This window comes from Xiphophorus maculatus, chromosome 23 (assembly GCF_002775205.1).
Source record: "Xiphophorus maculatus strain JP 163 A chromosome 23, X_maculatus-5.0-male, whole genome shotgun sequence".
Classification (NCBI taxonomy): Eukaryota; Metazoa; Chordata; class Actinopteri; order Cyprinodontiformes; family Poeciliidae; genus Xiphophorus; species Xiphophorus maculatus.
The window spans coordinates 22,954,237-22,979,196 of record NC_036465.1 but is presented as its reverse complement, the minus strand read 5'-3'; the positions used below and the strand labels follow the sequence as shown (position 1 = coordinate 22,979,196).

At 38.8% G+C, this 24,960-nt stretch overlaps 1 protein-coding gene across 1 annotated transcript in view; it reads right to left on the bottom strand.

The window, feature by feature from the left end:
- The window catches only part of LOC102221441 (glutamate receptor 1), an 82,117-nt gene that overhangs the window by 2,105 nt on the left and 55,052 nt on the right, over positions 1–24,960 (bottom strand). The window contains 4 exon segments of the mRNA XM_005795427.2: positions 1,552–1,686; positions 9,017–9,131; positions 14,669–14,916; positions 15,848–16,046. Coding sequence (XP_005795484.2) covers positions 1,552–1,686; positions 9,017–9,131; positions 14,669–14,916; positions 15,848–16,046 — 697 coding nt within the window.

Below are 24,960 nucleotides of genomic sequence, written 5' to 3'. Positions count from 1 at the left end.
CATTTTCATTTATAGAACAACAGAGCATAAATGTGTTTAAAATATCTCATAGTGTTGAGCAAACATTTTAAAATATTTCAACGTAAACAAGCCAGACTTGAGAGGTAAAAAACAAATCACAAAAAGTCTGGTTTCTGTTGAGCAAAATAAGAAGAAATGACCTCTGACTTAGCTGTTTTACACATAACAAAATACTGTACGTATATGCATATTTATTGCCAAAGACATAAGTCCAAAAGAGTGTTGAGAATGCCGTTTATATCTGATCAATAACACCGTGTAAAACTCATGAGTAATCTCTGATTTATTTATGAATTATTTACAATCTGTCAAAAACATATATTTTTAGTTTTTGTTTTGTTTCTAATTCATTATCTAAAGTTATCCTGGCTTTATAAAGTTCTTTTGTTGGGTTAGGTTGTCTTTGCTGATACTTTTAATCCAGTACCTGGCCATTTTTTTAACATGTTTGTTTTCTCAGTTACAAGTTCTGGACAAATTCAAATTCAGAAGTATTTTATTGATCCCAGAGGAAAATTAAACATAGCTATAACTCATATTAATTCAAATTCTTCAGAGTTATTGTAGATAGTAATGACTGTTGACAGGAAAGATCTCTTGTAGCCGTCCGTATTGCAGCAAATCCGAGGAGGCCTCTGACTGAAAACACTGCTTTTGCAAGACAGTCTCATGAAGAGGATAGCCGGGGTTGTCCTTAATCTTCTTGATTTTATATATTATTCATATTCAGTATAAAAAGGAAAAATTACAAGTAAAATATACTATAAAAGATTACAAAATAGCCAGGAACATTAGACTTAAGGCATGAAGAAATGTGTTTGCACAACACTATTCACAACTTCTTTAAATGAACAGGTCTCTGCTGTGGTGATTTGCTCTTATTTTTGATATCTAACCCTCTGTTTAAGGCTTATTATCAATCTTTGAGTTATTCATATTAGTATCTAATCAAGTTCTTGTGGTGTTATCGCCTTGTGTGTCCACCTTTCATCACACCAAAATGAGCAGGTAACGTGAGAAACATGAATTTAAATGAGTTTGAACAACCCACACGCTAAAACCATGCGATTCCAATAGATTGCACCAAAAATGTTCTTTAAGATCCTGAAGAAAACAGGCATAAGGGCAATTTTGAAATCAAGTGATTATTAAAAAAAAAACAAAACACTGGAGTAGGTCAGTGACAAAGACTGAGCAAGGCAGCGGCAGAAGAAGAGAGAGGTACAGGAGAGCGTTGGCACTGCGGTGGAAGCCGTGAGAGGCCCTACTGTGGTCACGTTTAGATGGGCAGGACGGGGTGGAGGCAGACGCATCATCATCATCATTATCATCATCATCATCATCATCATCATGGTTCGATCACAGCGTTTCCTACCCCATGGCTGTGCTCTGCCCTTATATCTTAACAGTGTTGTTGGCGTACAGGCCGTAGCTCTGCAGCTCTGTGTAGGGGGCGCTAGCACCACTTTCTAAGGCTGAGCAGTGAAAGGCCTGAGCGGCTGTGGCTGCAGCTGCTCGCGCGGTCGACACCTTCATTCGGCGCGACTCGGTCCGGGACTTGTAGCAGAACTCCACCAGTGCCACCAGCATGGCCAGGCCCAGGCCTCCAATCAGGATGTAGAAGACTCCTGCCACATTGCTGAGGCTCAGAGCACTTGTCTTGTCCTGGGGAAAGGAGGAGCAGGAAGAGGGGCCGGAGCCCAGAAGTGAGGAATAAAAGAAAAGTGGCAACAAAAGTGGAATACAACTTGACTTTACACTTATCCAACTGAAAGTTGGATAAGTGTAAAGTCAAGGGAGCAAACTCTGACATAATACATGCTTACAATGCCTTGCAAATGTAGCCATCCCTTGAATTTTTGGGGGACATGCTGGACCAACACAAAGTAGTGCATAATACTTAAGTAGATCAAAAATGTGATTGGTTTATTAGTTTTTATTACAAGCAAGATTTGAATGTGTGATCATTCTTGTAAGCTCACACTGAATTGATACTGTGATGAACCACCTTCACTGCAATTACTTGGCCTTCTCTGACATTGACACCTTAAATGCTGTTTCTATGATGTTATGATGCAGTTAGTTTTCTCATTTAGTGTTTTACATGTAGGCCAGTAAAAGTTTAGTTTTTGTCTTGCGTGACATGTCGTGTGCTCTAGACATTTTTGGGAAACTGCTAAAGTCTTTTGGACTTGGATTGATTGGTTAGGGCTGAACAATATAGCTGAAAAACATATTATGACAAACACTTCATATCAGACAATATCGATATTTGTTTATCGCTTATAGACTGTTTTGTGTTTGTTTTGTTTTAAATATCTGAAACTGTCAAACTGTGGCCTGACATTTCCCGTTTTATCCATAGTTTTCACTTCACATCATTGTTTTTTTGAAATTATTGTTTAAACACCTATGAGGCGCGGTGGCAAAATTTGAAACTGCTATTGCAAAAGTTACTCAACAGGTTGTTGCTAGGTAACCAAAGAGTGAGTTAGTTGTTGCCACAAAACCTTACTTAGCTGGCCGAGAGAGGCAGAGCAGCTAAAGCCTTTCCTCCACCTATATCTCCCAGAATACTGTGTGGTTCTGGATCTGAGTTCAGTGAATAATATTGGATATTGAATATTCTATCAGATCTAATTTATTGATATTGATCACGTGTGTATCGCAATATATATTGTTACCAATTTACTGTCCAGCCCTTATGACTGGGTAATGATTATTACCTAAACCTGCTTTAAGGTCCTTCAAGCCTGTATTACTGACCGGTCTGTTTCTTAGTCTTCATGAAGTTTTTGTGCACCAGTGTCATCTAAGAAGCATCTGAGGATTTCACAGAACAGAAACATGGACTCTACTTACCAATTAGGTGATTTCTGAAGGCATCTGAGTTTTATTTAAGGATATTAGAATGAATGTAATTTTCAAATCCATGTGTCGTTTACACTTACACACTATTTTGTGATGGGATGTCACATAGGATTGCAATAAAACTCATCGCAATTTGTGGTTGTAATGTGACATATTGTAAAAAAAAAAAACAAAAAACAACAAAAAACAAAAAAAAATAGGGGATATGACTACTTTCTCAAGGCACTGTAAACAAAAAAAGACATAATCAGACCCACAAACACACACGCACACACCATGGACTGAATAGGGAGGCACAGAGAAACAATTATAGCAGGATCAAACCCTGGCAGAGAAGCAATATCAATACAAACATGGCAGAGGCCTGTCTCACAATGTAGGTGCATATCCTATTTTTGTAGCTGTTTTCTGATCTTATAGAAAAAGCTAAAATTGAACTTGGTGACTAACAGGGCAGATGGAGTCTCTCTCCAGGCTTGCAGCTGAAAATACATCATTAGGCACCCTCTCAAAACAGTAGGCGGCAGAGAATCTTAGGGAAGCAAAAGAATGCTCCCTCACTGTTTGGCGCTTTGCACCATCTGCACCCATAAAAAAGTTTTTGCTGGAAATTATTTGCGGTCCAGCTAAGTTTTCCCTTACAAAAACAGCAAAACCGCCAGGTACATGCAAAAGCTGTGAATAAAATCTACTGCTGCCTGCTAATTGCGATGAAGGGTTTTCAGCGGCTGTTGACATCTGTACTGGCTAATGCATCCCATCACCGCGGGAACGGAGAGTACAAGGGGCGCAGATAACACCCGAGTAATAAATATGACGTATCCCGTCTGAGTGGTACAGCGGAGCAGATTTTAATTAAAAATAAAAGGAAGGATATCATAAATCACCCAGAAAGGATTTATTCAACTTTAATTCTGGTCTTTTTTTTTTGGTATAGCTTATTTAGTCGCCCTTGTGAGTCTCCCGTATCTACATGAGCAGGAGCAAAACTTCTGGATCAGTTGGATGTATTGTTTAGTTTTACATAAACTTGCAAAGTTTATTTCGTAACAAAAAGAGCTGAGGAAGATTTAATTCCCATAGAGGCGTCAGCAGTCTTTGCCAGGTTAATATGATGCAGAGTCCAAATTACTGGATAGTGTCTAATATTCTAGCTAAGCTGCCATCTCCCTTTGACTTTATGAGACCTAAATCTATCCTGAGAAGCAGCATATATTGTACTGCTAAATATTTGCAGTTTCATGCTTAGCATTAAATGTAGATTGTGCTATTGAAAGTGCCTGAATATTTGTTGTATATTGGAGTCATAGAGTTTCCATTGAAGCTACTTATTTTACAGATTTTTGCAGACATTTTCACCAAGGGCGCCAATGATAGTGGCCAGAAACAATGTGAGACAGGCCTCAAGTACCAAATAAAGACGATAAGACTAGCTGTGTGTTTTTATTACTAAAAATGAAAGTTTTTGTAACACCTATATGTATGATTAATACTTGGCCACATCACCAGATTATCTCATCCTAAAAATTGTTTAGGAAACTTAATACAAAGGTAATTTGTACTACTAAGTATTCAAATGCATGCTTTAATGTCATTTTAAACCATCTAAAATTTTTGGTTCAATGTTTTTTTTTTTTTATCACTCATGGTAACACCTATAAATACACACATGTACATTATTTGAGGCAGGAATCATGTATTCCATGAATCTCTGTGCTTTATTTGTGAAATTTTCTTAAGTGCAGCACAATTTAAAGAACAAAAAAAATCAGTTTCATGTCTACATAGCTTGTGTATTTTCCCTTTTTTAATATTTGGTCACATTTTGTGTAACTGAAAGTCTCCCCTTCTAGGCAAATTTACTTTCATCAGGCAGCCGAAAACTAAAAGCTTCCTCAAACTGCGCCTCTTTAGAATACAGATTCTGAGAAACATTTAAGAAGTGACGCGTGTGTAAAAGCTTTTCCATTAACAGCAAGAACAATTAAAAGCAACTAAAGAAGAATAAAAGCAACTAATGAAAAGCTTTTACTTGTCTTTGGGTAAATAACTGCTTTTCCCATAACTGGATGGAAACTAGACGTATAAATGTTGCATAGGTAAAAGCTTAGGCTATGTGGTGTGGGATAATAAAAGACAGAATAGACATGAACAATGTAGGAAAATATCACGGTTTTTGCTTGTTTTATAGGAAAATCTTGCTTACAAAATACTCCAGTTAATGAAATTAGCTTTCCAGCAATTTCATACTAATCTTTAAGCCACATCTTAAGGAGGGAAGTAAGTAAGTAAAGTCAGTAAGATTTATTAATAAAGCACTTTGTGAAAAAGATTTGTTAAATGGGAACGGGTTATTTTTACTCTTTTTTAAAATTATTATTTTAATCTTGTTTCCAGTTAAGTTCATCTTCTATTCTTTTCTACCAATTTCTAAAATAAATAAATAAAAAAAAAGATTGAAAAAAAAAGTCCTTTATAACTTATGCACAAAAGAGACATGTACAGTGCATGATTTTAAGAGGGGGATTCCTTTAGACATTCGTAAATGATCAAAACATGTCTACTGTTCAGTTTGTATGTTGCTCAGTACATCGGCACTTTCCATGATGCTGAGGTGCTTTTAAAATTGGCTTTTAAAATCGACTTTGTTAAACCAGGTCGTTAAGATTCATCTTTAGGAATGTGACAGGCATGACTGACGTGTCACAAACAAGAAAATGACATATTTGACAGAGGGGAGAAACTGAAGGTTCATTTACCATACGTCTATTTGTCCATTAAGGAATTTTTTCACAACTCCACGGTTTTTCATTTCTTTTCAAATCGTTTGAGGCTTTTTGTCACAACTTACCTAAAAGAAAAAGGTTTGTGCAAGCGTAATAGACACTTGGTGCTCAATTTAGTCTTTATAACAGACCACCTGCTGGACATGTGTCTATATTGTCATAGGAGCTTGTTTTATGTAAATAGCTACAATTATTTCCATAATGCCATCTCCCATGCAGAGAGCCCATTTGTGCTGCTGCATTTAGGGTGTTACTGGATTTACCTCACATTGTAATATCGTCCCGAGAGACTTCACCCTTCTTCGCCACGAGGTTTAGCACCCCCTGCACTAAGCTGTCAATCAGCATAAGGCAGCTAATTTTAACAGGATCAAAGATCCGCATGGAGGAACATATGGAAGGAAATCTGAATTAAAAAGCCACAGCTTTACTGTCAGGCAGAACTGCTTCTCGAGTCAGTCGATAATGCAGACTGCTAGAGCATGCAAGTCGACTGAAGCTCAGCGTTGCAGTGTGCACACTCTACGGTGAGAGAATTAGGGTGGGATTATTTTAAAGGCCAGAGTACAGAGATTACAACTCAATGAACTCAGCAAGTGGCCAAGTGCCTGATGTTTTTATCTTATGTGCCTCTTTGTTTCCTTTTTATAAGAGATGTTCAGGTTATTATAATGCTATTTTTGCTTGCATGCTTATGGGTTTAGAAGGCTGGGTGTGTTGTTTTCTACGGGTAGATTTTATGTGCATTGTAAATGTTGCTTATATTAATTTCACAATCCTAAATAATCCACCTAATATCCAGGAGAGCATAAACATTAAATCCCTCAAAACAAGCTTGTCAGAAGGAATAAAAAGACACTGGAATGCCACAAGACTACTGTCCAAATGATGAAAAAATGATTTTTGAAAATAGCTTGTGAAAATGTTTGAAAATATTCGAGACTACATCCTTTCTTAGACTTTTTAAGTCAAAGTAGCACTGCTAAATTTAAAAATAATCCCTTGCAACACATACATTTGCTATCAAAGCAATATTTAGCATATGAAATTTCCAGCTAAGATACAGCAAAAAAGCAGCATAACACCAATTTTGCTGAGGTGACAGTGGTAATTTTGAAATCCACAGGAGGGGGGTGTCTAGGGGCACTTCCTGACAAATTAGCTGATTTGTGCTACAATGAAAATGACTCCTGGCATTAAACTAAACCAAACAATTACAACTTTTCCCCCCTGACTTTAACTGTAGAAAAATGAAAGGATGGGCATGAACAGCTTGGATTTAGTTAGTAGCTGTTAGTTTTTGACATTAGTTAAAAATCTGTGACAAATCTGGCCTCCCACACTTGAACTAAGAAAGTAGAAAATAGTCTCATCACTCCGTAACACACCTGCCCCGTCAGACTCTAAAATCAACATGCAGTCGGCTCTAGATGTATGCAGCAAGAGAAACAGGAAGTCATGTATTAGTGGTTACAACTTCTTTAGCGTTTTCACAAACATAAAAAAAAAATTCAGAAGCACCAAAAATAAAAAAAAAATAAAAAACATAAAATAAAAAATCGATGGTGACTGGATGCAAATGATTTTTAGCCTGACCCGCCCTCATCGCTGAACTACAGGCCAGAAACTGAAACATCAGCATCTTTTCTGATGGGGTCGGTCCTACAACAACATTCCTCAGTTTGGATCCTCTTACTGAGTGAAAACAATTCAAAGTTAGATATTTTCCATATTGGTCAGGTGCCTAAAATAAACACAGAGGTAGTAAAGAGGTATAAGAAGCTGAAATGGAAAATGTAATATGTAAATTGTAAAGACTTGTCAGGATTTGTTGCACCACTGATTTGACTAAAAATGTATGCCTCTGCAGTAAAATTGTTTTTATACGTTTTATTAGGGGTGCCAATAAGAGTGGAAGTAGTTGTATACATCACACATAATTTATAACACTTGGGTGCTTTTTCCGCAGAATCAAAGTTTGTGCTACAGCTGAAATATTTCGAGCCACAAAAGCGGCGAGCTTTTAAAAGTGTGTTGAAAAATCAAATGCACGCCACATGTGACTGTCTTTGATGTTCGAGTCCTGAAAGCGCACAAAGTGAGGGAAAAGTGCAGCGACTTCTCTCAGCGGAGGAAATGATTTGTGACTTGTACAGTTTAAAATGGTCCCTGCTGATTAAACCTTACTCTAAACTGAATCAACCAAACTATGTTTTTGAAGACTAATGCATTGACTTTGCATAATTCGGTGAGTATATTTTGCAAAGTACAAATCCTAAAGTGAAAAAATATATTAGTGAATGGAGAAGCAATGTATTTCTAAGTTAAGTGTTCCAAATTTTCTTAAGAAAGAAAAAAAGAGAAGTAATCTTTGTATTGCTGTCTGATATGTGGTCCATTGCGGTACTACCAAAGCCACAGAGGGAGGATAACTGTGTGTGGAAGAGGTTGAGAGATTTATTATTATTATTTTTTGAAAGGGTAAGGTCTGGTTTAGGAACAAAGTAGGGTTAGGGTTGGGAGGTACAGTGAGGTGTCAATTTTGTGCGTTGAGACTAACCTTTCTTGCGGCGTCGTTGCTGCCACACTCGCCTTTATCGTACCACCATTTGTTTTTCAGTTTGTCTAAGACGGCTTGCTCATTCAGTTTCAACACCGCTAGGTTTACTGGGATTCTTCCAACAATAGGGAAATAACATAAATAACATATTACGTCATGTTATTTTATGTTATTAGTTCAGAAACACAGAGCAACAAGTACATCCACACAACAGCCAATGCTTGGTCTCGCTTGCTTGACAAAGAAAAAAACTAAATAAAACGTCACACACAAACACACAAATACATGGCATTAAACGTCATTATTAGCATTCGAGTCAAAGTGATATGCATTAATACTCCATCTAGCTTGGCTGGCTCACTCTGTAAGGCTGTAGATGTGTATTACTATATCACTTCGGGTAACCGGCACTCTGCTTACCCCCACTCATGCAACACTGTCATCTTAAATAAATCTTTTGCTAACAGAATATGTGAAAAAAAAATGCAAGATTTAACAACTGCGCCTGAAAAGCATCTGCAGCATCAAATAACAGATTGTGCTTCGCTTAGCTGCTTCAATTACTAATAAAGTTTCATGGTTCACATGGTGCATATATTCAGCTTGGTGGATTTCAAATTTATAGTCAAACAGCTCAAAAGTTTGACTCTTTGCTGTTACTCTGTCCTAAATCTCATGGATAAAAAAAGTGTTGCCAGAGAGGCGATGTGGCGTCGAGCTGCCGGTTACCGCCATCTCCACCCCGTTACACACAGGGTTCATCAAAACTGGCTCTGACCTTGGAGTCCCCTCCCCCGCTGCCGCACTCTCCTTTGTCGTACCACCACTTGTTTTTCAATTTGTCCAAGAGGCCTTGCTCGTTCAGTTTTAATACTGCCAGGTTTACTGGGTTTCTTGAAAACGATATGAAACGATAACCGTTAGGAGACAGATATAAAGAGATTGGTCGAGTGGTGGTGGTAATTATGACAACATTACCAATGTTGAAAGCAAGGGATTCTCCTGAATGTGGCCAACTTGATACGGACCAGAAACCCTGGTTTTGAATGTGCATGTTTTGTTACATACATGCAGTGCGCTGAAATGCTGCTGAGATGTATCAGGTTTTACCAAGCAGGGGCCCCAGAGAGACACGGAGTGCTAAACTGAGATGCCTTGGGTGATGAAGTTAATTACTTTTAATATGGTAACAAATACAGTATATTGACGGGAGGTGTACTAATGTAGTAGCATCTTCCCACAAGATGTTCCAACAATAACTTGCCTCAATATTGTTGAGCAAAGTCTATCTTGGATTGTGCTATTCAGCTTCTGTAACCATATTATTTAATTTGATGAAGTAACCTTGGTCAATGTTTGAGAACCTTGTTAAAAAGTAAGAAAGAAAAGTGATTCCTTTGTTGACAGTGTTGGCGAACAAAGTCTTGTCAACGTCAACTTAGTCTCTTTGACAAAGAAATTGCCACAAAGACAGAACCCTCTCTCAGCTGCCTATGGCAAATTTCAAATCAAACTTGAAACATCCTCCACTCGTGGGCTTTAAATAGCAAGCTGGCATTGTCAAAACCAAAGATTGGTAATGAGTGGGATTGATACGGGTGTGTTACTCATCATATTTGTGTCTGTTTTTGTGCGTTCTGTCTTCAAGTGGCACCAGTACCAAGAGATCTGATGGCTAGGGACTTGTTCTGTCTCATGGCAGTTCAATATATGTAATGATGTTAATGGCAAGAAATTATGTCCATCAATAACAGAAGGGATTACATAAAATTTCCTTTCATTTAAATTCACAGGCCAACTGGTTGCCTAGGTCCTCTGTAACTGCCAAATCACACACACAAGCGAAAACGCTGGTCTACCAATTGCACAAGTCAGCTGACACAGGGCTGTCATTACCTCGCTTGGAAAGTCAGAGGCACAGTAGCAACAGGTTGGCTTCAACCACCCTTGCTGTTTCTGTTCTTTCACAAGACGTACAAAGATGGTCACACCGACCTTGAATACCCCATTGAAGTGTTGATAAAGGTTTGATATTTCTTGTAGTTCTTAGGCTGTTGAAGCCTTCTGTTGACGAAGTCGGCTAGCAAAAATCAGTGTTGGATAAACAAAGACCCCACAAGTGACTGAAAAGCACACAGTGGGAAAACTGTGACTTGCTAACTGTTAGCCAGTTATGTTGATTCTGAAGTAGGTGAAAGGTTCCTACCAGTGCTAAACCAAAGGGTTATTTATCAGTTATTTTTATTAGTCTGTACCGCATTTTTTCAATATTACTTTTACATTTAATACACAGTTCAGGATTTCTGAAGAATTTAGCAAGAAGGTCCTGGGTTCAAATCCTGGCCTCTGGTCTTTGCTCACTGAGTCCATCAGCAACAGCACATGCAGTCAAAGGCTTTGTCTTAGTGTGCAGATACGTTTAAAGCATTAACAAGCATAAAAAGAATAATACTTCCATGTGCAGGTGAACTCACTGAAGGCATCTCCTTAAAGCTTACTCTTGTGCTCTCTGGATTAAGTGCATGAGTGTGTTTCCTGTAGCTGTTTGGCCGTGGACAAAGATTCTCTCCATCCCCGTTACACGGAAAGGCAGAATCTATGACCAGAAGTCAAGACCGTCTTTTTCTCCGCTGCGAGGTTTGGTTTAATATTCAGCCTTTCTCACCAGCAGAAACAGAGGAGTCTTTATCCCCTGGCCTTGAGTTCACAACACAGCTGTAGGGAACACGTTTCTCTTTTCTTTTTTTTCCCCTCAGGGCTGGTAAAACCTTTTTCTGACTTCTTTCTCAGCCCAGCAAACTCAGACAAAAAAAGAAAGAAGTCAAGAGACTGTGAACACGGATGACTCAGCGGGTCGTTGGTTAGTTTGGTCTGTTGCTCTGAGGTGAGCAGATGTCAGAAAGGCTACAGGTCATCAGAGAGATGGGGTAAACTCTGCTGGGGACGGGTGGATGTTGCACATGTAAGAAATACATTAGAATGATTGATCAGGAAAAAAAAGGGTTATTTGAAGATATTCCTGTAAAATAGAAACTTTTCAATCAAACCTGCACTGCAGAGCAGTTGATATCACTCAAATGTGAATAAATTAAATTGTTTTCCTGTTTCTGAACATAGATAAGAATGGAATCATTTGACATGCAGCAGTCTAAAATCATTTATTTGCTAACAGCTCATTGCAGGTATGATTGAATTCAATTCTGAGCAGTGCTTGGTCATTCACTTATGTCTAATCGCACAGGAGAGTTGGGAACTTAAATCAAGATGGGCACATTTCAATTTCATTTATTAGCGATGCAAATTTATTAGCTGTTATCGAATCTCGGTGCGAGACGTTTGTGAATGACGATGATAGAAACCCGACAACAACAAACATCGCTCATTTAGGGATCACCACAGAGCGGGAGACACGCTGGTACATCCTCAGCCTTTGAGTGCCAGATGTGGGTCTGGAGCAGCTTAATTTCGCCACCCACCATTTATAGCTTAAACTAATGCAACACTTACTTGATGTATAAAATGTGATTTGCATACATTTCAAAAAGGAGGAACATCTGAGGAAGGCTCAAGAACCATATCCTGTCTGCATTCTGACCTCTGGCTGTCAACCAAGGTCCCAAAGAAACCCCAGCAATGACTGAATAAAATCTTCCAGTATGGCTCCCTTCATTAAAATGAATGAGGCCTATTAGAGACAGATTAAAAGCTTCAGATGCCACCCAGCATTTGCACTCTCTCTGTGGTTGCAGAAGCAATATAAATGGGAAGTCGGTTAGAATGTTAATGCGATGTGAAATGACAGCTGCCGCTTGTCGATGGCGGGACAAACCCAGAAAGAATCATCATTCGTTACATCATTTGTCACATTGAATGGGGAAAAGTGGAACATTCAAGGTGTGAGCTCTAGCTAAAGTGGGAAAGTAGCCAGGTTGGATGTAGATTCCTTTACTTTTAATGCCGTTTCACAAGTTCCGCTACACAGAATTGCGATGCTTTAGCTTCCATAAATCAATTCGTCAAAAACGAGCCCTAGAGCTAACCAAATGGAAGGTCAAACAGGAATCGACATCTTCCTGTCCTACTTTGCACTTCTGTTTGCTTTCACAAGTTTGCTTAAGTAGATTCACTTTATTAGGAGAATATACAAACAAAAAAGGTAGAAACTGTATAAGGTAACTCTATAAATACGTTCATTTGATAAATACAAACTACAAAAAAAGTGAAAACATAATTTCATTTTATGGCGGTGTACACTATAACACAAGAATGAAAGACTTAATTTGATCATAAATGTGCACATGCCAACAGAAAAAAACAGATGAACAGTACTTTTGCAAAGGTTTTCAAGCTTCTCTCATTAGGCCTGTCACAATAACAACTTTTGATGGGCAATTAATTGTCACAAGTTATTGCCATAACTAAAAATTTAATTTGAGGCCATTGTTAACCAATAGCATAAAAATGTCATAATAACGCAAGTACATCCTCTCAAAGATCAACAAATTAATTTCTAAAGAACATTTAACACTGGAGCTGGAAGGCATTTTAAACATTCAAAACAAATAAAAATGGATTGTGAAGTCTCTGTAAACAAACTTGCCCTTCAAAATATATTAATCGTTGGGAGTACTGCCTGTGAAAACTTTGCACTGGTGTCAAATGTTTTAACTTTTTCGAAATGCTGGCTTTTCAACGAGATGAAAGGGCAGTGTTTGTTCAGCGATTTAAATGTCCTAGTGCGCATCATTTTGCATTGGACTTTTTGTATTTTGTTTGTCGACTAAATACCAGCCATGCGACGAAAGAAAGTTGGAAAAAATTAAAACTTTGGACGCCATCGTCGCTGTCGCGTCCCGTGTGTTGGGTTCACCCGGAGTGCCGTAAAACTGCCGCTTTTTCGTTCGTCGCTCCCTGTATTACTCTGGAGGAACGACAACGGGAGAAGTAACTCGAAGCACCGGGGTGTCATCCAGTCTCTTTGGTAGAAAGAGAGAGAGCTACGACAAAAACAAACACGCATGCAACTGCAAATTATCGACATATTTTTAATTATCCAGCTCCTTTTAATTCGTCATACAAATATTAAATTTATTGCTTATTGCGACAGACCTGCCCCTCACGATTGCTTCATTCTGCATCCGAGGAGTGAAGGTAGGAATAAAAATTATACAAGATCTCATGATGTTAACACCCTGAGATTCCTCGCTGAAATAACGTTTCAGACAACACTGTATGCAGTTGCTGCCAACATAATTCATAATAATGTGAAATGAAATAAAACTTTACTTGCATTGGAAAAGGTTTCTGGTTCAGAAGTGGCTTGACATGAGGAATGTGGCATTTGAAGCCCCCATGTGAGATTTGTCTGTGCACAGTGGCTCTTGATATGCCGACTCCAGCCTCATTTCACTTCTTATGAAGTTCGCCCAAAACTCTGAAAGGAATTTACTTGCCAATTCTCTCAAAGCTGCTGTTTCTGCTGTAGCTTGTGCACCTTTTCCTATCACTCTTTCTTCTGCCACTGAATATGCTGGGACACAGCACTCTGTGAACATCCAGCATCTATAGCAGCGACCTTTCGTGGCGTGCCCTCCTTGCGGAGAGTGTCAATGACTGCCTTCCGGACATCTGTCAAGTCAGCAATCTTCCCCATGATTGTGTCACCTACTGACCCAGACTGAGAGACCAAGGAAACCTTTGCAAGTGTTTTGAGTTAATTAGCTGATTAGGGTGCGACACCGTGAGTTTCCAAAATTCAATTTTTTCTGAAACACTAAATTTGGGGTTTTTGTCATCTGTAAGCCTTAATCATCAAAACTGAAAGAAGTTACAGTTTGAAATATTTCACTCTATCATGATTCTACGAGTTCCACTTTTTGAAACGAGTTACAAAAGTCTTAAACTTCTGCAAGATATTTACATTTTTTTAGCTGTACCTGTAGACAATGTATGGTGCGTGGATAAGGACTTTAGAATTAGACAAGTATGAGACTACAATACTAGTCTGTGCTGGAATCACACTGATTGAAGACTCTTTCAAACAAATGTTTTGATTTGTGAAAGATTTAGGAAATTTATGGCAAAATGAGGATTCTAAACTTTTGCTAAAAGGTAGATACATTTTCATCTCAGCTTGTTTTGATGAGGACAATAAAAATCGTTGTTTCTTTTCATGAGGAGATATTTTCAACACCACTATAAAATGACACTGTTTTCTTATTCCTTAGAGTTAATACAAGTCTAGACCTTCTCCCAGTACTGTTTAAATAAATCAAAATGGATGAAACAAGTTTAGTTTCATGCACAAACAGATGTGAAATGTCTGCCACATGAGGGAATCAACAGATGAAATGTGATGTTCATGCACAAACACAGCAATAAAAGAACTTTAAGGCTTTTTTCTGACCATATTGCAACAGTAGGGTTTTACCTTAGAGGGGAGCGCTTGGGCGTGGCAATCCCATAACCTTTTGAGTCCAGGTTTCCTCCCACCTTCATCGTGTCACATGGCTTCCTCTGCTCTATGTACTCGTTCATCGTGGACTCCAGCAAGTAGGCGTACTTGCCTTTGGATTTCCTGACCCGCATCACTCCCTCATCTGTTGTTTTGACAAACACTGACGGGTCAGCGGACTTCATGTAGGACCACATCTTCTCAAACACAGCGATCTTTGACCTCTGAGGGGCAAAAATTTTAACAAGAGAGCAGAGACCAAAAATTAGAGACAGTGTCAGTTAAATATTTTAAAGTTTCTTACAAATGTGATACATTGACTGACATTAAGTAGCAAGTGAATGTTAAGGACACCTGGTTTTCAGTTTATCTTTTATTAAAATAAATAAATAACTGGCAAGTGTTTTGTTCATGGTGAGCCCCCTATACAATAATACCCCTAATAAAATCCAATTTAATCCTAATTTTAACCTATGTATAAATTTGTTCTGTGCAGACTTTTGTCTGAAAAGATTAATGAACAAACAGCATTATGAAACCCAAAGAACATTGCAAACAGGTTAGGGACAAGATTAGGAAGTAGTTAAAATCCACTTATATTGACAGGCAAGTATAACGTTAATCAGAGAAACGTTTAGGAGGCCGAAGGTAACTCTAGGGGAACTTCTTATGTTCACAGCTCAGATATTAGGACCTGCTGAAACAAATATGCATGTTCTGATTTTAAAAGAAGAGTAGCAGGAAGAAAGGCATTTTCAGAAAGAAAAAACAGAACATTTGCAGTTTGCCACAATGAAGAAGGGGACAAACTAAATGTGGAACATGAGATGACAATTGAACATTTTGGCGTATATGCAAAAATGCTGCGTCAGAGAAATAACACAATAACACACTCGGATTGTACTATCCCTAATTAAGCATGTTAGTTGCAGCATGTTGCTATGAGGATGCTGTACATCACTAAGTCCAGGGAAGGTGGTTAGAACTGTTTAGAAGATGAATACAGTAGTACCTCTGCATTAGAAAGAACACAAACTACTACAAACTACTGACGTTAGTCTGTCAGATTAAAAACTCCATAAAACAAACTGCAGCTTGTTGTTGTAAGAGACAGCAATGATTTAGCAAACACTACAAAAGCTTGACGTTTCTCACCCTGAAGAACTCTTTCGTCGAACCGGCATCTAACGTTCCGTAGGCGATCTCCGTCTGCTTAGCCAGGTCCTCGGCGCTCTCTATAGGAGACACCATCCTCTCTACGGTCAGGAAGGCAGCCAGGTTGGCCGTATAGGAGGAGATGATGATCAGGGTGAAGAACCACCAGACGCCACCGACAATGCGACCAGACAGAGAGCTGAAAACAGAGATCCACGTTGGTCAGGGTTAGTCACTGCAGGTACAGCAGAATGCGCGATTACGTTTGAGTAACATAACATTAGTGCTTGACAGGTAATCGTGAAGCGCGATCTTAAACCCTTGTGATGTTCACACCACCCAAATGACCTACATTGCTTCACACTGTCTCTGCACTCAAACACTCTTCATCCCACCGGGCCTGTGGAGAGCTTAGCCCAATCTGCTGAGGAAAGATAACCAGCCCCACAAAGGCCCACTCAGTCTCCTGCCTGCCAAATTAATCTCACTTTAAGAAAGTTGCCAATATGTTTAATGGAGCCACGCGCATTAATTGTTTGGGATTAATGAGCAAAGGCGAACCCTTTACAGCTTCTCCAATTACACTTTTGAAGCAAATAAATAAAATAAAAATGAGGTAAATCCCTGTCTTTCTGTCTGTTTACTTCGAGAAAAAGAAAAAAAAAACCTCTAACTAGAGCGAACACATGCAAGCACCGGGGCAGAGAGCACCGGTGCTTATGCAACGAAAATGACACAAATCTGAAACAAAAAGGGCCTCTTACTGTCCACCTTTGTGCCTTAAAAACAAATGGAGTGTGAACATGAAGGCGAGATTAAGTACGGCGAGACAAAAAGGGAGAAGCTAAAACATAATCATTTAAGATGCTTTTGAGATGACGGCAAGATGATGAAAGAGCGGCAGAGAAAGAGCACAGATTCAACGCTGAGTGGCTCCAGAGCCTTTGAAAGTCATGAAGCAGGGCTGTGTGTTTGTGCAAAGGGGGGGGTGCATGTGTGTGCGTGTGTGTGTGTGTGTGTGGGTGTGTGTGTGTGTGTGTGTGTGTGTGTGAAACTATGTACAATCCACCTGATTTTTTTTGTCTCTAGGTACTATTTTACAATGTGTCAATCAAAAATGGTGGTTTATTTTCGGGCATTAAAAAAGCTAACAAAACAAAAGAATGCACTCTGTCACTGGTACATGCAATATGCTGGTCTTCTGAAGATCTTTAGAAATAAGCAGCACAGTTGATATGTAAATGCTCAGCTGTTGCCTAAGGGTGAAAACAAATCAAGTGTTTCTACCCAGCATTTCAAGCACCCAAATTAAAATACCTTAAGGGATAAATTTAAATAAATCCGCTTGTGCACTGAGATTATTAAAAATAAATTCCCAGGTTTATAAGAAAAATGAAAACTATTAAAGTGGCGCTTTCATGTGCAGAACATTGAGCTAAGCAGCAAAAACAAAACAAAAAAAAAACAACAGATTTAAAATCAAAGAGACCAATTTTGAGAAATAATTCTACTTTTGGGAAAGAACATAAGATCCTTCTTGCACTTAAACACGATGAAGGTTTAGGCATGCTGTGCAGATGCATTCTGTCTTCGGACAAGAAAACACCAAATTGATAGGAAGGATGATGAAATTAAAAAAGAAGTTGTCCTGAGTAATTAAGTTAAGGTGTAGCAACAATATGACAGAAGCACAGGGGTTGGAAATGCACAGCAAAATAAATTTTTTCTACAAGTGAAATAATCTGCCAAGGGAACAAGTACTTTTCCATCAATATTAAGGAATTATTGAATAAAACAAGCTCCCATATCTTGCTGAAAAGGTACTTATGAGTCACTTTTGTCTCATTTCTATGAATGAAGCCACTGTATTGAGTCCTGAAACAACAACAAATAAAGGAAGCTGCTAGATGACAGAAAAAAAACATTAAGCAGCTGACACTGTAGCAGAATCTTCTGCAAACAAAACATTTGTGCATTTCTTTGTCCATTAGGTAATATTTTTGTAATTTTCAAAATTCTATTCATGAAGTCTTTAAGTTGCTAGATCTTTGACATTTTCACAATTTTTTTGATTTTGAAATAATCGGTGTAAAAATGCTCTTATGTAGGTAAAAAAGTAACATACCGTGTAAGAACAACTTCCTAATAAAATACACATTTTATTTCAGATCCCTAACGAAGAAGACAGCATTTTTACTGTCTATTGTTATATGTAAAAAAAAAAAAAAAAAAGCGGTCTGATTATTGTATTTTTTTAATCATAAGATACTAAAGAGAAGTGGCACACCTTCTCTTGAAGTTGTTATAATTTAAAGTATGAAGTGGTATCACAATAATTGTTCTGCACATTGAAAATGAGCTATTACAATACCTATCAGCTCTACATTAGCGTGTTAACTGCTTCCTACTCTCTTGGTAGCCGTCTGGTTGATTTGACTAAGCAGGACATGTGCGTTAGCTAATCAAACGTGCGACTGGGGGGAAAACAAACCAATATCCTTTTTGTGTGTGCCGAAACAGTGTTGCAAGTCAGAAGGGGGCAAGGACAGGCACGAAGAGAAATGGCAGAGATGGAAAAATAAACTGGATTGCAGCAGCAAAAGCAAACAAATTCCTCTGCTTTGACTGCTGCTCCACTCCAGAGATGGCAGTAAACAGCTGTCTAATCCTTCCCCTTCAGTTGTCCTGTTTTTCTTTTCTTGCTTTCTTCTCTCTCTGCTCCCCCCCCCACTTTCATCCTCTGTCCAACGTGAATCTCCACTGCCTCTCCCCCCCTCGCCCATCTCCACGTCTCCCCCTGCTCTCGGGGGCTGACAGGAGTTTGTTTTGGTCCAAGACAACAATAGCCTAAGCCTTGGCACTGACACTTAGCGCAGCGTGGGTGCCCACACAGACACGCATGCACCGACGCTCCCCTCCTCTTGGGGTGTGCTGGTGAGTGTGAGTTTATCTGTGTAAGATAACAATGAGGCCATTTACTGTGCAACTGGGTTGAGGAAAAAATTTGCAGGGTGTGTGTGTGTGTGTGTGTGTGTGGATGTCCTGTAACCTTCCTCTCTAGTTGAGCAGAGTAAAAAATACATAGTTCCATTTAACATAAATAAACTCAATGTTTATCAGGTAATTTCCTCCCAAAAAGAAAGAGCGTCCTACTTGTTTTCTACTATTATTGACTTGTAATAATTTTCAAATTTCACAGTGCCATGCTAAACTATGCATACCACTTGAATTTTTACAAATTTTCTTGCAGTTCAACTTCACAGGACTTGAGGGGGATTTCTATTGGTTGATTTCAATTATTTTAATGCATATATTTTAAAGCATAAACTATTTAGTGCAGTTAATCTCACTATTTTGTTTACATATCTACATGTTTCTGGTAGACCTGTAAATCGGACAAAAACAAACAACAGTGATCTAGACAGTTTCTTGTGGGCTAACAGAGGCGGCTTCTCTTGGCCCACTGGTTATTTCTTTCCTTCAAAAAAAAAAAAAAAAAGATCTGAATGGACCCTGTAAAAGACTATTGTGTGCCCACTGTGTAACAAGAAGCTGGTCTATCACCGGAGCTATTCAAACCTAAAATACCATCTCAGTTGCAAACACAGACGTAAACCAACGCAAATGTCAGTGTTCACAGTTCACATTTCTAAAGAAGCTACATGAATGATCGGGGATTCCTGAAACACTCGAACGCTGAATGGGCAGAACAGGCACTCATAACAGATCAAAAATAATCCTTGTTGTTGAACTCATGTGTCTATTCAATAATTTCTGAGCCAAAAGGGGATTTCAATCAAAAATGTTGCTTATATTATCAATATATAGTTTCTGAGTCCAACCATTTCTTTTGATAGACCAAAACATATTACTAACTGGTGAAATTACTACTTTCTAAAAGTTATTACCAATGAAATCAATTGACTTATTTGACTGATTGGTTTTACAAGTTATTACAAATAAAACTGTTAATCTAACTTATGCCAAATTTTTACCACTGACAATTGACTTTAAATCCAGCTTGAATGCATTAACTAGATATTTCTGCATATATACAACTTTCTGGACTCCTCAAAAATGTTCTAACAATGTCTATTTAGCCTCAGCCTCATCTCGCTCTTTGACTCAATCCAGTCACTTCACATCAAATATAACACTGCTGTCGGGTATTCTGTTACTCGCTGAACTGAGAGGACGCACTCCCAAGCAATGGGGAGCACTATGCATTTGGAAACATTTCCAACATCCGAAGGAAAGATTTGGTTTTTACAGATTCACAAACACACACACACACGCACACACACCTGTAGGGACTTAAACTCTCCCATAAGAAGCTTTTATTTCAGTCAGCTGTTTGTGTCACTTGGCAGTGTTCAGTCGCTGAAAGCTACAGGTACCAGATCATCTCAGATCAGAGCTTCATCCTCCGCTATATGTACTCCACCCACAATTCTCTGGGAATCTACTGCGGCACTAAACTCTCATTAGAACTCCCCCTGGCTGGCCTCTTCTTTTCGATATGGTAATTAACAATGACTAATGACTTGCAAGTGTAAAAAATGAGCCAGTAATGGCCACATTACAATTGGATTAGGAATTGCAAAGGTTTAAACTAGAAAGAAAATGGTCTCTAATTATGGTGTATCGTTCTAAGGCAAAAAAGGAGAGAAGGAAAAAGTTTTTATAGACTTTTTTTCAATTAGCATAACATCTATATGTTTCGCAGACATATGTCAGTTTTAGAAATACAGGGATTGTACAAGAAAGAGACCAAGTGGAAGACAGAAAGAATAGACTATAGCAGTGGAAATAATGTATAAATTCTTAAAATCTTTCCAAACGTTTAGGTGTAATTGTTGGCACATTCTGTTTGACTGCAATACAATACTGCTAATGCTCTCAACTCACTAGGAGACAAAATACTGTCAGTCAAGTTTTAAAATCACGCTCTAAACAACAATTACAATGTTGGCTCAATTAGCTCCTTAGTATTCATGTAACTAACAGAAGTAGCCATGGGTTGTGGGAAAAAAAGGAAAATCTTATAAGTACAATTTATATGGGTCTTCTTTTTAATCCAGATAGAATAGAGAACACAATGAGACGACTGAAACGACTGCCTGATTCCATTTGTATCTGCTACTTGTCATTTCTCTCTCTTTCCCATTTAGTGCTTTTCAGTTTTTGGGCTCTTTTTCTGTTCATTTAAATCAAGCTGAAAAGCATAGGTCACTTTGAAGCGAACGTGAGGGGGGGGGTCTCTACTTGTCCAGCTTGTATTATAAAAACTGAACAGTAGGAGAGTTTGGTCACTGATCCAACAAGTCTTCAAAATATGGTAGAAAGGGTTTATAAAGCTATTGCCTGGAGATTTGTTATAGATAAAACACACATTTATCTGTCTGAAAACTCAGTTTCTCCAAGGGAAGTCATTACAAGTGTTTTTTTTAACGATGCTTTATCTTTTAAGTTTGTTCCTGCTGGAATTCTGAAACTTCTAGAAGAATTTGATCAACTTAAAATAACTTATCTAGTTCAGAGTCACAGCCTATGGAAATAGGGTGCATTATATGATCTTAAAAAACAATAGAAATGGAAAAGAAATATCCTTTATTATCCCACAATGGTGAAACTTCTGTGCAACAGCACCAAAGTGACAGCCAATCAAAGCAAATACTGTAGATTCACACAAAGATGGAAATATGGGATATATAAAACAGAATAAGGAATAAAAATACTCAACAGTAAGGGCAAAATGTGTAATCCAGCCCAAAGGAATGAACAACTGAGTGGGTTCATTTAAAAATTTACAATATGCATCTGTATTTGAGCATCAACGAGACTTAATCCAAATTATAAATAAGATTTTTAATAATTATTGCTTGTTCACTTCCTCATAAGTCATCAAAGTACTTAACTATAAACATAAACTGTTGGGTATATTTGTAAGAAACAAGATTATGTTGGGAGAAGGCTGTAAAATGGGAGGAATTAATGAATTGGTGTCTTAACTCAGCCAAATAAGCAAATAAATAGGTTTGTATTTAGCTCAAATCAAGGAATATAATATTATGTCCTTAAAGAGCTACAGTTTACAGTAAGAACATATGGATAATGAAGTAAAACTATTTTAATTGCTGTACCTGAATGTGACATACCACAGAGAGTTATAGGCTCCTGTTTCATTTCTGCTTGACAGAATAGTAAACAAGCCTTAGGATCTGTCAGCCATGTTATTTAGCATTGTGAATCAGCTAGCTTTAAATTATTGTGTCTTTTCCCCCCCACACTATTTGCATTCACACTTTTATGGCCCTCAGTAAACTGATGTACACCACAGGGCTGATTTAAACAAACCTTTCCTTTACTATTCATGGGCTCATCAATGTTATGTGGGTATAAAACTTTTTACAATGTCTCTTAGCAGCCGGCACTGTAAAAACCTATGGCCCTTAAAAACATGCATATGTATATGGGTGTCCCAGTACAGTTAGCTTAAATGAAGCATTTATTAAATTGTCTTTTTTTTCTTCCTTTTTACATAATTCTGCTCCCATTGTCCCTGTAATCTCAGACATAGGAGTGATCTTCATCCTGCACTGAGGCTGCATGCTGATGCAAAGCTTTAGCAGACTCTCCAGACTGAATTGGTGTGAGGCAAACGATGCTTTTAGAGCCCACCGAGGCACAGAAAACATGCACATTTTTCAGAACGTCTGATGCTTTCACGGTGCTCTCAACTTTCCACCACTTCATCCTCTCTCTCTTTATTTTCTCTCTCTTCCATCTACATAGCTAAATGAGACTCCAGGGATAAAAACGCGCTCTAGCCAAGAGTTGCCAGTTTTCCCGACACTTTCGTTTTGTCAATCTCCCGACTTCGGAGGGTTTCCATTTACAAAATCTACATGGAAGCTTTAAATATGAAGCAAAAGCGTTTTAATAAAGCATATCGCCACCCCTTAAGGCCACCATTACCGTGGCATTAAGTTGAAACGGGAATATTACAATAATGTTACCCCCTCCGCCATAACAAATGCACCACAAACAAGTACGTAATTACACTCTCTCTAGAACACTATGAGAAAAGAAATGCCTTGTTTCCATCATTAAAAAGAAACTAAGTGAAGTGGCTGCTCTGCGACATGTGGCTGATGTGAGTGGTCGTGCCGTCTGTAGAAAATTATTTCACTTTTGAAGACTTTGTCCATCGCTGCAGAGGAGTCAGTGCAGTCTAGAGCTGCATCCCTTGTACTTGAAGCAGTAAACATGTTTGCTGGATGATATCATGGAAGCTGTATAAGCCACATGCAACCTGAGATAAGTCGGGGCTGGCAAGTTGTGAGAGCTGTGCGCCCACACACATACGCAAAGCCTCTTAGTCACTCCGGCGAGAAAAACAGGAGCGCAAACACAAACACATCACAACAAATACATCACCAAACATCAATACCATCGGCACACTTAAAGTATAAACAGCGAATCTGTCAGCAAAATGACACAGTATGAGACACTTGATGTGTCGGTGGATTGGTTTAAAAAAATAATAAAATAGAGAGAGAGAGGGAGGGCAATTTTTCTCTTTTTGTGGTTGCCATGGCAGCCCACTTTGCACTCCAAACAGTACAGCTGAGCTGAGAGAGAATTTAGTCATCTGACTTCTTCTCTTCTCCCTCGTTCTGCTCTCCTCTCTGGAAGAGCATCCACGCCTACAGCAGAAGAAGAGCAGTGCTATTATAGACAGAAAACTTTCAAAATGTCTCACAAGCCAGAAGACAGAGGTCTGAGTGAGAAGCCAAGAACTGCCATTATTTTTCAGCAAGTCGTATTACTCCAGGTTGATCTACTGTGTTCCTTATGTAACAATGTGAAATGATTTGCAATGACGTCTAAAGCAGCCGGCACACACCGAGCAGTTTCAAAAATCGCACGGGACTTCAACATGCGACGCTGTGTGAGTGAGACACAGCAACTCCTGTCACAATACGCAACAAAAGACAGACAGGAAGACCTGTTGCCGCATCACAATGGTGTTGGATACGTCCAGCTGACACGCAGTTTGCTAAATCAGTATCAGTTTGCTGTATCAGTTCATCGATAAGTGGACAAATGTGGATGTTGTACTTATTATTAGAGTCTGAGTTAAAACAGGGACAGCAGGAGGAGGGAAGCAAGACCAGCAGAAGTGCGCTTGGCTGTGTAAAAGAAAACAAGACTCACACGCTGATTGCAGCAGCAATTTTCCAGACATTGCTATGTTGCAGATTGTCCTTGGTTGTGGCAGCTCTGCATCGACAATCAGGGCATCTGTCACACTGAATGACCACAGACCACAGATTCAACCTCGATTCGTCCGCTTGTTTTTCTGTCAAGAACCTCTCACTTGGCTCCCCAAAAACAAAGTCTGAAGCTTTGAAACCATCACCATACTTTTGGTTTGTGTGTTTATGTTCAGCCAAGGCCTGCGGCCTGTACCGCCTTTCTCTTGTGCCTTTCTTTCTGGATTGCTTTTCCAGACGTCGTAAACCTGACATAAAATTAATACTAAATAAAGATAGAATTACAGTAAAAGTTGTTGATGGTAACTGAAATACCATTGATTATCACGGATTGAAAATTCCTTCCTCTCTGTTTCACACCTCATCAGTCAATCCTGAAAGTGATTTTAGTGATAATTAGTTATTTGCCTCATGCAGTTGGCTGTATTTTCTTGACACTCATGCTAACTTGTGTGTTTGAAAAGTGTACTGCTGCCAGAGGAACTAACTTCAACATTTTCTTTTTCTTTTGCAATGACAAGAAAAAAAAAAGACGTGTATCTTGGCTCTTTCAGCCATGATACACAAGTGACTGGCAGCAGCTTGCAACGGGCAAGGTTTTCTGAAGCCAGACACCAGTCCAAGCATACTCATCTACCATCATGTCTGAAGCCCTAAAAGTTCTGGAGAAAGTCGTCTCTGTGGAGTCGAATAGACAGAAAATCTGGAGGAAACATATCTGTGACTGTGTACAAAGCGCGATTGCCCACTGAGATCCTCAGAGTGCGCCTTGCTGCTTTCTGCTGCTGATGGTGCATGCATGTGTGATCAAAAGTTGCCTTCATGCGATCTCCA